Source organism: Choristoneura fumiferana, chromosome Z (genome assembly GCF_025370935.1).
Source record: "Choristoneura fumiferana chromosome Z, NRCan_CFum_1, whole genome shotgun sequence".
Taxonomy (NCBI): Eukaryota; Metazoa; Arthropoda; class Insecta; order Lepidoptera; family Tortricidae; genus Choristoneura; species Choristoneura fumiferana.
This window is the reverse complement of record NC_133472.1, coordinates 24,924,258-24,940,154: the sequence shown is the minus strand read 5'-3', so window position 1 is coordinate 24,940,154 and position 15,897 is coordinate 24,924,258. Positions and strand designations below refer to the sequence as shown.

General features: G+C 36.8%; 1 protein-coding gene across 12 annotated transcripts in view; it reads left to right on the top strand.

Moving 5' to 3' along the window:
• ClC-c (chloride channel protein 3) overlaps positions 1 to 15,897 on the top strand; it is a 33,363-nt gene that overhangs the window by 357 nt on the left and 17,109 nt on the right. The window contains exons 2-10 of one of the 12 annotated variants that reach the window (XM_074093486.1): positions 3,052 to 3,130; positions 8,793 to 8,943; positions 9,305 to 9,337; positions 13,095 to 13,124; positions 13,420 to 13,556; positions 13,679 to 13,882; positions 14,512 to 14,662; positions 15,467 to 15,625; positions 15,713 to 15,852. In XM_074093486.1, the coding sequence (XP_073949587.1) occupies positions 3,062 to 3,130; positions 8,793 to 8,943; positions 9,305 to 9,337; positions 13,095 to 13,124; positions 13,420 to 13,556; positions 13,679 to 13,882; positions 14,512 to 14,662; positions 15,467 to 15,625; positions 15,713 to 15,852 (1,074 nt within the window). In that variant the 5' untranslated portion in view covers positions 3,052 to 3,061. The other 11 variants (XM_074093509.1, XM_074093517.1, XM_074093494.1 and 8 more) reach the window with 11 other exon arrangements.

Sequence of the window (15,897 nt, the reverse complement as noted above, 5' to 3'; positions counted from 1 at the left end):
TACGTGAAAATGTTGGGGGCGTCAGTATCGCTCAAGTGCGATAATTTCACTTTTGGTCCATATAAATTGTTGCTAACGAATTTCCTTCAATATTAATGAAGTAACTTTAGCTCTATGTATATAAAAAATTGTCTGCTTGCTTAGATCTTCTCTAGATTCATTTAAGAATTGGACAGGCAATATACCTGTAGTAGGTACCTAATTAAAATTTTATTAATAAAAATATGAATTCACTGCCATAGAAATAAAAAGAAATATCGTCTTATAGGGTTTTTAAATTTTCATGGAGATTTATTGTACAGTTTAGTGCAGTGGTGGGCAAACTTTCTTCATGTGGGGCCAGAAAGTTATAGATATTTTAGAAGAGTTTTTGCCAAATAACAAAATTATATTAAAATCGCGCTGGCCATGTAGGTAGGTACTATTTACTTCAAAGGAACGTCAGTGGGCCTGATTAAAACCCTTACGGGCCGTACTTTGGCCACTATTGGTTTAGTGTATCCTTTTTTTTATAACATAATATTATTACGAGTATACTCATAAAACTAGCTAGCTAGGTAAATAGATAATTTTTCTTGAAATAAGCAAAATAATGTCTTTTTCATATATAACAAATAAATACAAAATATATGGTTAGGATTTCAAATTCAGAATGAAAAATAAACCTGCATTCTAACCTTTGTTTCAAATAATATCAATAATGCAGATTATGATGAAAATACAAAACATTAGAGCTACATTTTGGACTGAAAGCATACAGTTGTAGTCATATAATTAAGAACGATTTTTATAGAGAAGATTTTTTCAAACTGACGTGTTACTAACTGCATGTATATTTTTGTACTTCTCTCGGTATCGTAAAACTTTTCCGTACTAGCGGTAAATTCATTTATACATATAATTGGCTTAAAAATAAATAGATAAACTTTATACATTACATCTAAACCTAGTATTACTACTTACTGGCTGGTCATATAATTAAGAACACTGAATAGTTTATTTTTTATTCAAATTTAAATAGAGAAAGGACCGCCGCTTTGTGGTTTTAGGTTTTTATTCGAATAATTTTGGCGCCATTTAGTGCCGTAAAAGTCTTAAAGGCGATTGCTTCATATAAAAACAATGGGGAAAAATAAAAGTTGTGATAAATCTACAAGAGAAGTAATACTAAAACTTCGCGACAAGAATTGGTCGTATAAACATATAGCCGATCATCTGCAATGTTCAAAAACTATGGTATTCCACGCCATAAAGCATTTTGCCACGTATCAAACTACTTCAAATGTTCCGCGTGTACCTAAAGAAAGAAAGTCATCTCGTCGAGATGATCGAAATATCGTTCGTTTCGCAAAACAAAATCCTTTTAAAGGGTTTAATGAGTTGAGAAAAGAATATTTTGGCGAAAACAACCCTTCAGCAATCTCGGCAAGCACTATTCAAAGGCGTTTGGTAGAAGAAAAGTTGCACGGAAGGATAGCAAGGAAGGTGCCTATGTTGAAACGGTGTCATAGGCAAGCCCAGCTTGCATTTGCAAGAAGATATGAAAACTGGACAGTCAGACAGTGGAAAAATGTTCTTTTTTCTGACGAGACAAAAATAAATAGGGTATGTTCCGATGGCAAACAATATGTAAGACAGCCTCCAAATAAAGCATTCGACCCAAAGTACACAAAAGTGACTTTAAAGCATGGCGGGGGAAATGTAAAAATTTGGGGATGTTTTTCTGGACATGGTCTTGGACCTGTTAGGCTGATAGAAGGAAACATGGATCAATTTCAATACAAAAACATACTGGAAGAAACAATGTTACCATATGCTGAAGGCGTGCTTCCGGTTATTTGGACATTGCAGCACGACAATGATCCCAAGCATACTCCACGTACCGTTAAGGAATTCCTCACATCGCAATCAGTTTCTGTCTTAGATTGGCCAGCCAACAGCCCCGATCTTAACCCAATAGAGCATCTTTGGTGCAAAGTCAGGAAAAAGGTTTCAAATCGACAGTGTGGCAATTTAAGATAACTGTATGACGTATTCTTAGAAGAATGGAACTCTCTCTCTCGCGAAATGTCCAAAAATTGATAGATTCAATGCCTCGCCGGTGTAAAGCAGTAATAAAAAGCCGTGGACATGCTACTAACAAAAGCTTTTTTTTTTCTGTACAAACTTCACATTAGTGTGATTTAGTTAATCTAAGTTTCAAATAAAAAAACTTTCAAACAGTTCAATAAATCGTTCTTAATTATTTGTCCAGCTTCATTACTATTTGAATTTGTTACTAAAGAGAATAAAAACAAAATTTGTAAAAAATGTCAGCAATTTTATTGTTTATTCTTAATCCCGTTTGCTCTATTCATGTGGCTATTTCATAACGTAACTAGTTACTTCTAAGAAGGAACCAGACTACACATGACATGATTTAGTTAAAAATAATCTGTAACTTCAAATCATTCTTAATTACATGACCACCACTGTATATGGAAGGTTAATGCTTAAGGCTGCATTTCCACCAGAGATGTGCGACTATGTGTTGTGAGGAATGTGTTTTTCATAAACCAATAACAAAGGCTTCATTTACATAACCTTGCTCTGCTCAGTTGCTTCCGCAAGAGCTGTGCTGTGCAAGGATAGGTAAATTCAGCATTTCTATTGATGACTTGTTGTTGACTATATAGGCTTTTTTTGTATAGGCATTTACTGAAATCAGAGACATTGATTTCTTTACAATACTCGCATCTTTGTATGACGGGTCATATCCATATTAGCATAATGATTGATGTCATTGACCTGGTGTTGCACTGTCAAATTGTCAATGCTGATCTTTGCTTGTCAGATCCTGACTTGGTGACAGTGGGACCTAATTAGAAGTATTACCTTTTCAGTAAAATAATTATTAAAAAATTGGTTCCTAAATGATTGAAGTCTGATACTTCTCAGGGAAAACAATTACAACTGACAACCTCCTTTTTTTAAGTTTCTGCCTTTCCTCTGAATAGTTTTTACTGCCATAGATTTTAATCAAACTTCATTGAAGATAATTATTTGTTTCAGAAAAGCAGTTATGGAAAGATTTCCACTGAAGTCATCTGCACAAAAAATGAGTTCAACATATCAATCCGTCTACAAAAAGGTAGGTATAAATCCTACTTCCTACTAATCCTACTTTCCTACTTAATATTATAAATGTGAAAGTTTGTGAGTGAGTGAGTATGTTTGTTACTTTTTCACGCTGAAACGGCTGGACGGATTTGGATAAAATTTGGCGAAAAGTTAGTTTATAACCTGGATTAAAACATAGGATACTTTTTATCCCGATATTCCCCTGGGATAGGGATAAAATCTTGAAATAATAACCGCTGGGCTTAGAGTCATGAAATTTGATAAATAGGTAGCTAGACGTCTGGAATAACACATAAGCGACTTTTTAACCCGATATTCCCACGGGATACCTAGGGATAAAATCTCGTAATAACAACCACTGGGCTTAGAGCCATAAAATTTGGTATGTAGGTAGCTGGACCTCTGGAATAACACATAATCTATTTTTTACCCCGATATTCCCACGGGATAGGGATAAAATCTTGAAATATTAACCGCTGAGCTTAGAGTTATGAAATTTGGAATGTAGGAAGCTGGATGTCTAGAAAAACACATAGACGACTTTTTGACCCGATATTACCACGGGATACCTAGGAATAAAATGTCGGAATAACAACCGCTAGGCTTAGAGGCATGAAATTTGGATGTAGGTAGCCGTATGTCTAGAATAACACATAAGTACGCTACTTTTTATCCCGATATTCCCACGGTATAGTTTTGTAACTAAGGGACCCCATAAATGAAGACCCCATACATATTATTATTATTTCGTATTGTTTTCTTTTATTGTATACTGTACTTTTTAAGTATTTTATTTGTAATTATTTTATTTTGAAAAAATGACTTTCTGCCAAGTTTCTTGCGGCGCATTCTTCTTGGCAATGATGGTCTTTCCGAAAGCGCTGGTAGTATAAAAAAGGACGTGTAAAAGTGCCCATTGCGGCCTATTTACTGAATAAATGATTTGAATTTGAATCTTGCATTTGAATTTGAATAGGGAAAAATTTTGAAACTTCAGCACTGGGTTTAGAGTCTTGAATTTTGTACAGTTATTCACAACACAACCTCAATGAAGACCACGTTATAAATATTGGGAATTTCCAGGGGAATTTTTAAAATCCCGAAAATTTCAATTGCAGCTACCACACCGAATAGTTTACGCGTGCGAAGCCGCGGGTAAAAGCTAGTATAAGATATGCCTTGAATGAATGGCAGTATTTTCTTTCTTAGTTATTAATAGATAATCATGGGAGTGCAACAGCAGGCGACCCGAGTGAGCCTGTTGTGTCAGTAGCTGGCGAAGCCTTAGGATCACTATTAAATACTAAATTGTTTTTCGTTGATTATGAAAACCGAGTTCGCTGCGAGCGTGTAACAATTTCGTCGCGAGCGCGTAACGATTTCGCCACGCACGAGTGCGTAGTGTAGCGAGTTCGCCGTGGTCGTGCAGCGAGTTCGCCGCGACTAGAGCTGGGGGCTACTACGAAAATTGAAAATCGAAGTTCGTGTCGTTCCGTCCCTTTCACTCAAGTGCCCTTGGTGTAAGTTTTTGGTTACAAAGTACGTCTCGATCGCGTTCGTTAAAATCTCAATTTGTATGGAAACACGAACAGCGCCTCTAGCGGAACGTTTGCGATGTTTGTATTTCCATAAAAATTGAGATTTTACGCGAACGCGATCGAGACGTATTCACGAAGAGAGCCAATTCTCTCTTCGTGTTTCGTAGTGCAACGATTTCGGCCTGATTTATGTCTAGTGTTATCCGAGCCAGTTCATGCGAATCCTCGACCTTAATGTGCTTATCATGAAACCCGTGGTCGGTAAATGAGTCATTGCCCGTACTAATTTTGTTGTCATGAAGCCCAAGGCCGGTAAATGAGTGTGAGTGGTGATACTGCATGGCGTACAGGAGCGCGGCGCGCGCACTTCGGGCACATGCTGCGTGGGGTGGGGCGGCGCGGAGGCTGGCGCTGCCAAGAGTGTAGTCAGCGGCATCGGCAATTTTTGAAAAATTATTAGTTTTTCTTTTACAAATATACAATTTTACTCGCAAATGTGATTAAAAACATTGTATGTTGCACGGGCGGTACTAGAATTACGAACATCGACTCATTAAAGCCCTCAGTCTTCGACTTCGGGCTTCTCATAGACTCTCGTTCGTAATTCCTTGTTTACCGCCCTTAAGACACAATGTACTATTATGTCGCCTAGATCCAGCATAAAAACAAAGTTTACAAGCATGAGATGTGTTTTTTTTATTATTTTGCCACTGTCGGCGTGACGTAACTGATATATTTACCTATATATTCAACTATGGCTAATAATTAACTAAAACTAGCACGAATAGACTTCACGACCAAGTTACTACCTACTCGTATAACAGAAAAAGATAAGCGCTTAAAGAGATAGGCGCTTTTACAATATTTATCAAATATAAACGAAGAATTTCTTTTATATTGATTCATTTCGGGGATCTCGGAAATGGCTCTGACAATGTTGAATAATCTACTTATCTCTACAATATTAAGTCTCTGTGGGCGAAATGTTATAGGAGAGGGAGAATCAGCAGAAGTTACATAGATAAATACAGTTTAAGTGTTTTTATTTGTGATCCACTTTGGTATCAGAACGTGGATTGAGTTAGAGTGAAAGTGAAGTTGCTGAATGTGGACTGATGTTGGGGATGTTATAAGTTCTCAAATCAAAACCAAGTGGTACATACATTGTACTTCTTACCTTAAAGAGCAAATACATGTGGAATTTTGTGGAACACTACAATTCTACATAACAAAGAAATTTATATATTGCCCTATTTATTTATTGCCTACTACTCCGGCCCGCCCCATTAAGAGCGGAGAAGGTACGATACGGGTAACAGGTACGAGGGTCATGCCAAAAGAAATTAGATACTCCATGCTCGTTTGATTGACACTGGCCAGTTATACACCACCGTGAAGGCTGATTAAATAGCTATAAATTTAAAAACGGAAAATTGCGTAGTTTAAAAAAAAAACTGATTGATTCTGGCGGGAATTTGCGGTTACAATTGGAACTTAGTCGTGATTTTCGAGTTATGATTTATTATGACTTTAAAAAAGGTTTATAAGCCCCAAAAATGTTTTGAAATTTTAGCTACGACTTTTGGTGAGTCTGCTTGTTCTCGTGCAACTGTCTTTAATTGGTTTGCTGAATTTAAAAGAGGGCGGGAGAGCTTTGAAGATGAGGCGAAGTCGGGGCGACCGCCAACCGCAGTTACTCAAGAAAATGTGCAAGCCGTGGAAAAAAAATATCCGTTAGAACGGACGAATTACATACGTAGAGCTTGAGCGTGGTCTAGGCATTGGATCAGCAGCACTGCAAACCATAATTCATGGACAACTGTCCCTCCATAAGCGTTGTTCGAGATGGGTGCCGCATAAACTCAACAATTTGCAGAAAGAACGCCGCGTGGATTGGTGTAAGTTTATGATAAATAAATTCGATGCTGGCGAGAAGAAAACTGTGTATGATATACTGACAGGTGACGAAACATGGTTGTATAACTACGATCCTGAAACAAAGCAACAGTCAACGGTATGGTGCTTTGAAGATGAACCGACTCCAACAAAATGTCGCTAAGCACGAAGCACACCGAAACAAATGGTTGCCTCATTTTTCTGCAAGACAGGCCATATCGCGACTGTGGTGCTAGAGGATCAAAGAACTGTCAACTCAGAATGGTATGTGACAGTTTGTGCTCCACAGGTGCTGTCAGCTTGGTTTGACAAGCGTCCAAAGTCAGGAACCCAGCACCTGCTCTGGCACCACGACAACGCCGACCCGCACACTTCTGCCAGAACACTCGACTATTGTAGTTCGAAAAATGTCACTATACGCCCTCAGCCGCCATATTCTCCTGATCTGGCACCCTGTGATTTTTACCTGTTTCCAAAAATTAAAGAAAAATTAAAAGGAAGGTGATTTGAAACCAAAGAAGATGCCCTGGCTGCCTATAATTATGAAATTTCAGAGGTACCCAAAGAATAATGGTCCCTGACATTTTCCGAGTGGTTTAGCCGGCTCCCCTACACCTCAAGAAAACATATCTAAGTCTAAGAACCTTCTTACATAATTTTGTTTTGTCAGTTAAGTTGACAAAAAAAACCTTCCTCGCTTTAGGTAGGTTCGTATACGGGTTATACAATCGTAAGAAATGTTTTTAATTTTATTTTACACATTTTACCATTTTGTCGGCCTAGTTACTAATAATTTAAATGCGAAAGTGTGTGTGTTTGTGTGTTTGTATGTTTGTCCGTCTTTCACGTCGTAACGGAGCAACGGATCGACGTGATTTTCGGCGTAGAGATAGTTTTTGGGCCAGAGAGTGACATAGGCTACTTTTTATCCCGAAAAAATGCACAGTTTCCGAGGGAACAGCGGGCGATAACCCAATCTCACGCGGTCGAAGCCACGGGAAAAAACTAGTCTATACTATAAATTACAGCTTTCTAGTACTAGCAGTCTCTAAGCTAATACACGAACGGACTGACATGACGTTACTATATATTAGGGTTCCTTTTAGGACTACGGAACCCTAACAACGGCTCTTAGACATTTTATATATACTTTCCCAATTTAGAATAGTTTTAGTAGTGCATCTACAAGAAACAATAAATTTTAATAATCATATGAACTCTGCATACTTAATCAACATCAATACTTTTGCCGTGAAATACCTGTCGAGATCATTTAACAAATTGTTTTTTGTTTATAGCACTGCTAATTGTTGATTTTAAGCAACTTTTTTCTTTAACTGGAACCGTTTTTTTATTAATGGCATTTTAATTTTCTCAATCACAGGTCCAGTAGGTAATAAATTATCTTTCACATTGTACAAAGAAGAATAATTCTTTTAAGTTAGGTCTTCGTTTTCTCATTGGCTAATACGTACTTAAGTATACTACTTATGTTAGTATGTATTGAACGATCGTAAGTATTACCTAGAAAACCAGCGTAATGATATGAATCGTTCAATTCTCTACAATATCTGACGTTATGAACTAGAGGAAATTTGGAGTTCCGCAGAGCGGCGGCCTCGTGCTACCCGCTTACTCTAGGGACGTTTATTGATTTTCCCCTCCCCCGCTATCCATTGAAGGAAAGAGAATTTCATGCACCGTCTTTCGGTGATTTCGTTTATTTGAGTAATACGTAGTGGACGTATTTTGATAACTTATAAGCATTAGCAACATATTTAAATATACCTAAATGTGAAGTGATTTTTGATGACTTAATGCTCAGCAGTGGGACAGAATAGGCTAATAATAATAATAATAATAATAAGTGTAAGTCCTTTTGCTGACAAGGCGTTACATATGTCGTGACATTTTTAAAATAGACTGCACTTGTGTTATTCAGCATATATGTACCTTGCACACTTTGGAACTGAAAGTCAAATTAACTATATATTTAGTCCGGTTGCGACCCACGAAATTGGACATTTTCTGATCTGTTTTTCTTCATCTACTGAGTACGTATCTGCTTTTCATATTGTTGTTCAGTGAATACTAATGGTCATGTAATTCCGACTTGACCGATAACACTAATAGTTTTTAAATGACTGCTTAGCATCGAAATAAAACTACAATGTTTAATGTATTAGTTGGTAACGTATTTCTTCGTAAAGTAACGATTTGTAAATGTTGTGTTGTCAGGGTGCACTCAACAATGGGTTCCAGGCGTCGGGCGAGGGGGACATGGTAGAGATGAGCCCGGGGCGCTCCGCCGACTGCACGCCCACCAGCCACGGCACCTTCCAGCTGTACGAGCACACGCCCGCGCGCAACACCGACACCAGCCCCAACTGTCAGTACCTCTTTGTTATTCGCTTTTTAAACGATTGCCCGGTTCACCTTATTCCAGTAAAATCGTGCCAGTAGCGATACACTGCGAGGTCACAATCCAAACGAGTTACACAAGATTGATCGAGCACCGCAGTGTCATGCTACTGGAACGGTTTTACTGGAATAATGTGAACTGGGCAGAATAGTGTCTTGTCTTATATTTTTCCTTCCCCTTACACAACTGCCCATTCGACAGTCTTTATAGACGAGTCGGGAACTTTGATTAATATAATCTTAGTCCATTAAAAGAAGAAACTGATATTTTTAGTATAAAAGTTAAATATCGAAAAATAAGCTCAATGTCTTTATTCTCTCGTTTCAAGCTTGCATTGCTCAGTACTTCGGTGATTCCACTGGTAAGCATTTGTTATCACAATTTGATTCAGACTCTCAAAACATTTATCAACTCACCTAGTTGCTAGGACACTAGACGCTTTACGATTCTGATAAAATTAAAATAAAGTAAAAAACGAATTCGTTTCTTTCTTTCTGTCATATTTTTTGATATCGATAATTCGGACTAAGTATAGATAAGAAAGATACGTGATTTGATATCAATGTTCAGTGTGTGTTATGGAGAGTTAGTAAGCGGGTCTTTCCAAATGGAATCTGCAGAATTAACAGTAGAAGACACCGAGCCGCTTGTTGGGCACTCTGGTCAAGAATGTAGGTAATATTTCACTTTTACCTTTTATTTCCGAAACACTAACTTGAAATAATTTAAAGACATAGGTAGATGCTACTCGTTTGAGTGCCTGGTTATGTTACTATTGCTTAGACCGAATACAGGTAGGTACCTACTTTTTGTGACAGAAACAAAAGATAAGAAAGAAGCACTATTTTGTTATTGTGTTAGTGCCTCCGCTAGCTGACGCAGATTACCCGAACGGACGCCCGTCTAATAAGAAATTGTATGAACAGCGCTAACTGGCGCGGGCGCGTGCGACGGATTTTTATACGGCGGGTGTCCGGAGTGGGACCCGCGAGCGTGCGCACGCGGCGGGCGTCCGCGTCAGCTAGCGGAGGCACTTTTAAACCCTTTGCAATTTATCACGGTATTTTTGTTGTGTATTCAACGTTACCGACTAACGAGCAGGAAATCTTAATGTAGGTTTCAAATATAAGTAGGTACAGTTAAGTACAAAGATATCGACACGGCCAGTTAAAAAAATATGTATACCTACACGACCTTATTGTTGTTAATCAATGTTGTTGAATAAAAAAATAAATAAATAATGTTAAGTGCATAAAGTCGTGTATACCTACATAATTTTTGTAACTTTGGTAGTATCGATATCTTTGCACTTGACTGTACTTCATTCATACATAACTTTTAACGTTTTATACTCAGTCATACAATAAATAAAATATTAGCCAGCATCATATTGAAACCCTTACAGCCTGGTCACTCTACAGTTTTTTTTGGAAATAATTTGATATAGGGCAAATTTTTTGTATACGGCTTTTACGTGTAATTTTAAGACCCTATATTTTCGATTCAACCAAAATTTGGTTCCGGATTATGGTAAAAAAAAATGTACCCATTGTAATTGTATAGGTGATTTTTTTTGAGCAAAAATGTTATCAGTTAATTTACCGTCAAAATATGTTTGAATAATTCCGTTTTTAGACCCGCAAGCTGAATCCACCAATATATCTTAAAGAATTAAAAAAAAATCAAGTGATTATTTCGTAATACGTCCAATTTCTTTTCTGTGCTATAGGTGAAAAACATAAGTTGTTGTATGTAGTGTAGCTAGATTAGATTGTCCCGGAATTGCGTGTCTTGTCTCGCATCCAGGAATTACACTTTAATGTCCCGGATTTCGACTACTAACTGTAATACTAGTTTTTTTTAAATAAGTTACGAGAGTAGTATTTCCTTCCATATTAAATATTGAAGCTATGGTTAACATTGACGGCATGTTTTCAGAATTCACATGCCTGAGAACTGTTTTGGAGGTCCTTACAAAAGACTTGCCAAATGACAAAATCTGGGCTCACTTTTTTAAAACGAGCAATACTAATGATTTTGTCAATTTGAAGAAAATACTTGGTTTTGTGCTTGTATTTTTACTGACCTACCAACCCAATTTGTAACCCTCGATTTGTCACAGAAATAAAATGCCTGTATCTGGCAACCTTAAGTTTAGTGTAGTGCACAGAATTGATATGGAGATTCATATATTAGTAATCTGTGTGGAGATTAAGTCATTTTTCGAATTTGGAACGTCAGTTTATTCATATGGACACGTTACTACTACATACAACATCTGGGGGCACGGTAGTGCCCCCGCCAAGTCGAGCGCGAAGCAAACACTGCCGTACCATCCTTTACTGGTACCATTTCCCCGCATTTTCAGGCCCCTATTTGAGAACCTCTGGATAAGACCAGAACGCAGAAATTTTCGTCATCCAGTAAGCTATAATCACATACTTAAAATCCAAAATTTCAAGTCTGTAGGTCATTTAGTTCCGAAGTTAAGCGAAAGCAAAGTTTCGCATTTATGACACTCACTCATTCACTCATGATCATCAAAATAGAACTAGTACTTCCCATAAACTCAGAGAGCTGAAATCTCATACAGAGTTAGGGTTTAATGGCCACATAAAGGGAAAACTATAAAAACTAGGATAATCGAAGATCTGGAGTATATGGTGACCCTGATTAGAAAACACAAGAGTTCAACCAAACTATTAGAGACCGACATACCGCCTTTACAAATTTTCTACAAAAAGAAGTGAAATCCCACCAAAAACATTCCGTAAAAAACTAGCCAAGTCTCGATGGAGCTGCTTGTTTATCTCTAAAAAGTAATGAAATCTAGACAAAGTCGTGCCAAGTCTAAGGTTCCTTACTGCGATTTCTTTATATTGTCCGCGTATTGAGTCTCAACATTTACTGGATAAGACTTAAGACTCAACATTCTTTATACGTGAGTGGGTACAAGTCAACGGCCAAGTCACACGACATTAACTGTAATAATAAAGAAATCGCAGTAAGGAACCTTAGACTTGGCACGAATTTGTCTAGATTTCATTACTTTTTAGAGATAAACAAGCAGTTCCATCGAGACTTGGCTAGTTTTTTACAGAATGTTTTTGGTGGGATGTCATTTACTTAAGTTTTTCTCCTATACCAATGTTTATTTCACTAATCTTGTCTTTATATTGTGTTAAACCAGAAGTTGGACTTCTTCAGGTTCCAGCTTCTTACATAAAGAGGATCTATTATTGAAAAAAAAAACATATTTATTCAAAAGTACTGCATATTTTTGACTATAGTAATGAGCTGTAATTTTCTATTACTCATTCTAATCTTTCGATTAAAGGTAATTAATAAAAATCAATTCCATAGGATTAAGCTGGTATTCCACTCACTCATTTAGTTAAAATCGAATTAGATAGATCATCTGCGTACATGTGATATTTTGCATGAATTTCATTTTTGACATCTTTGTTCAAAGATTAGATCATTAAGGATCTTCAGTTGGCCGTTAATCTCAAGAATAAAACTATAATTTTTCAAAATTCTTAGAAATTAGCATCTGTTCTTCTTAGAAATTTCCATATAATTTCGTGTTTTTAGGTTATGAAATGTATGAAAGTGACAGCTGCCAATCGAGTTTCACGGTGATAGATCGTAGATTCTCAGTGTCATCGAGTTCTATCTCGATTGCGAGATTTCGTAGAATTAGGATGCATGAACGTTTCTTAAAAATTAAGAATCCAGAGTAAAGCACGAGTAAAGTAAAAGTTGTGTCTTAAAAAGTTCGTGTTGACGTTTGCGCTGGCACTGTTGTAATACTTCAATACTTGTACTGTTTTGTGTATAGTATAGTTAGCTAGTTTTGCGTTTTTTCTTGCGACTGTCATTGGTATTGAGTTTACGACAATTTTCATTTGTTTTATTAGCTTTCGTTCCTAATTTCGTCACTACTATCACTATCACTTTTTTCTTCCGAGACTAGGCTGTGAGCAGTAGATATTTTAATTACTATGAATCTGCTTTTCAAGAGAACATAAATCTTAAATTTCATAGTGAAATGCTTAATTACATGTCCGATTTACGTATGTATTTATTAATTATTTATTCATAATTTATTGTTATAGGGGACGCAGTCATATTTTCTGGGATGCAGGGTTAGTATGACTGACTATGACATCAATTTTGACATAATAATATACAAAATAATATATCATATTTAAATTTTTGCACTCAGCGTTTTGACATATGCTACTTTTTTAAGTCATGTGACCATTGTTTGTATTTCAAAACCGTAAATCAAAACAATCAGTAGGCAGTTATAAATATGGTATTTTCCAGTTTCATATTGTTATCATTACAGATTGTTGTACTTATACTGTCTCTCTTTAAATCTTTGAAATGCTTATTTCAATAGGTAGTCTAAAATGTTTCTCTTTTAAACTTTTGTAGGTGATGATGACATTCCTGGTATTGGTCAATATGATGACTTCCACACAATTGATTGGCAAAGAGACATTGCCCGAGATCGCATGCGCCACAGATACATAGTGAAAAAAAGACAGGACTCAATATGGGACTTAATAAAAGTAATACACCATCTACATTTCTACCACCTTGTTATTTTTTGTACTAATTATTTATACTGCTTTAAATGCATTGTGTACGATAAAGTGAAATGTGTTTTATTGACTTGTTCTCTTATTTCCAGGGAGCTCATGATGCGTGGTCTGGCTGGGTATGTGTTCTTTTGGTAGGAGTATGTACGGGTGTGGTGGCCGGAGTCATAGACATTGGTGCCTCCTGGATGACAGATCTGAAATTTGGAATCTGCCCTCAAGCATTTTGGTTCAATCGAGAACAATGTTGCTGGTCTGATAATGAAACTACATTTGACCATGGAAACTGTTCACAGGTAATAAACATAAAGTTCAGCATTATGGCATTAAGATTGGCTTTCTCATCCTTGTATCTAGGTACAGTTGAGTTCATAAACTTGAGGGCAAAAATTTGATCAAAAATATCTGAACATGCTTCTACACCATTAACAATAGTCGTGTTCTGATCTTTTTGATCAAATTTTTGCTCACAAGTTTATGAACTCAACTGTACTTAAACTATGCCAATTTCCAATCAATTATTATCGATTCTGCAAATTTGGATGTCAGTTTGTTTTTGTGACCTCATAGAGAACATAAGAGAATATACCTAGAATATAAAAAATGAATGGAATTTTACTGCAAAAAACAGGAATGACAGCAACTCAAGTCAATGTGTAAATTTGATGTGATTTGGTTTGAAACATACTGCTTTACTTTTTTTGGTGTATTTTTTTGTTTTTTTAACTGGTCATGATTTTCACAATGATATAATTTTACACTGTATAGAAACAAATCACCTCTCAGTACATACTTTATTTTATTTTTTGTCAAATATTGACAAATTATAATAATGTGATATAAGATATTTTATAAGCAACACATCCTAATCTCTAAGATGTGGATCATATAGTGTGATGGTTTTTGAGGGCTGAGTTTAATGCAGTGGTGGACATGGCCGGAGGCGCTGGGTGGGTCGCGCGACGGGCCGGGAGCGTATATCATCAGCTACCTGTTCTACATCCTGTGGGCGCTGCTGTTCGCCGCGCTCTCCGCCTCGCTCGTGCGAATGTTCGCTCCTTACGCTTGTGGCTCCGGTACATAATACATCTAAACAGTTATCGATTTACCAAAAGTAACTATATTGGGAATGAGTTGATGAATTGTACTTTTTGTGTATAATTTCCTGATATAACTGAATTTAATTATTTGTTAGACAAAGTTCCAGCTGCAGCTGCAGCTGCAGGAGTTCCATAACTTGTTCAATCTTAGTAACAACACACGTCTGCGGGGCCACCAATTTAAACTATCTACTGAACAATCGCACAACAATCCCCACAGACATTTCTTATGTAACAGAGTGGTCAAGACATGGAACCAACGAACAGAACATGTAGTCTGAGCACTGAATGTGAACCAATTTAAGAACCGGCTGGACCAACACATTAACAATACAAAGTATACTTGACCAAGGAACAGCTAGATCTAGGCACCTACTAGTTGCTTGCAACTGCCTGCCTGATAATTTATATAATAATAATAAAGTGATAACGAACTGGGTTTATCTGTTTTTAAATATTTGAGTTCTGACAGGTTCTGTCTTTATTCGTTCTTAGGGCATGCACATAACATACGAATCCGTGACAGGTATTATACATGGAAACCATAAAGTACAAACAACAAACACAGTAATTTTATGTTGAATGGTCGCTGGTAATGTTGATAATCACAAGCAGCAACCATTCAACAAATTGCACTTGCTTATTGAAGCAAAATCTGTGTATTTTTACACAAGTTTTATCTAAACTGTTATGGTGTTCACACCAAGCGTGCCTTATTAAGTTCTCAACTATATTAAGTCTAATCTCTATAAGTTAATATTCGTAATGTACTGTTCCTAGGTATACCTGAAATCAAAACAATTCTCAGCGGCTTCATCATTAGAGGCTACCTTGGTAAATGGACGCTAATTATAAAAGTAGTTGGCCTAATATTGTCCGTGTCCTCTGGATTGTCTCTTGGAAAAGAAGGACCTATGGTGCATATCGCCAGTTGCTTAGGTGAGTCTTAAAAATATTGTCATTTCATTGATTCTTTTGTAAAATTTAGAGAGTGGATGATGATTATAATATTTTGCTTCCTTGCAGGTAATATTTTATCTTACTTGTTTCCAAAATATGGCCGGAACGAGGCGAAAAAACGCGAAATCTTGTCAGCGGCGGCGGCCGCCGGAGTTTCGGTCGCCTTCGGTGCCCCCATTGGAGGCGTACTCTTCAGTTTGGAAGAGGTAATTTTAATAACTTCTTTATTCTGGTCTGCTTAAGTGAAATTA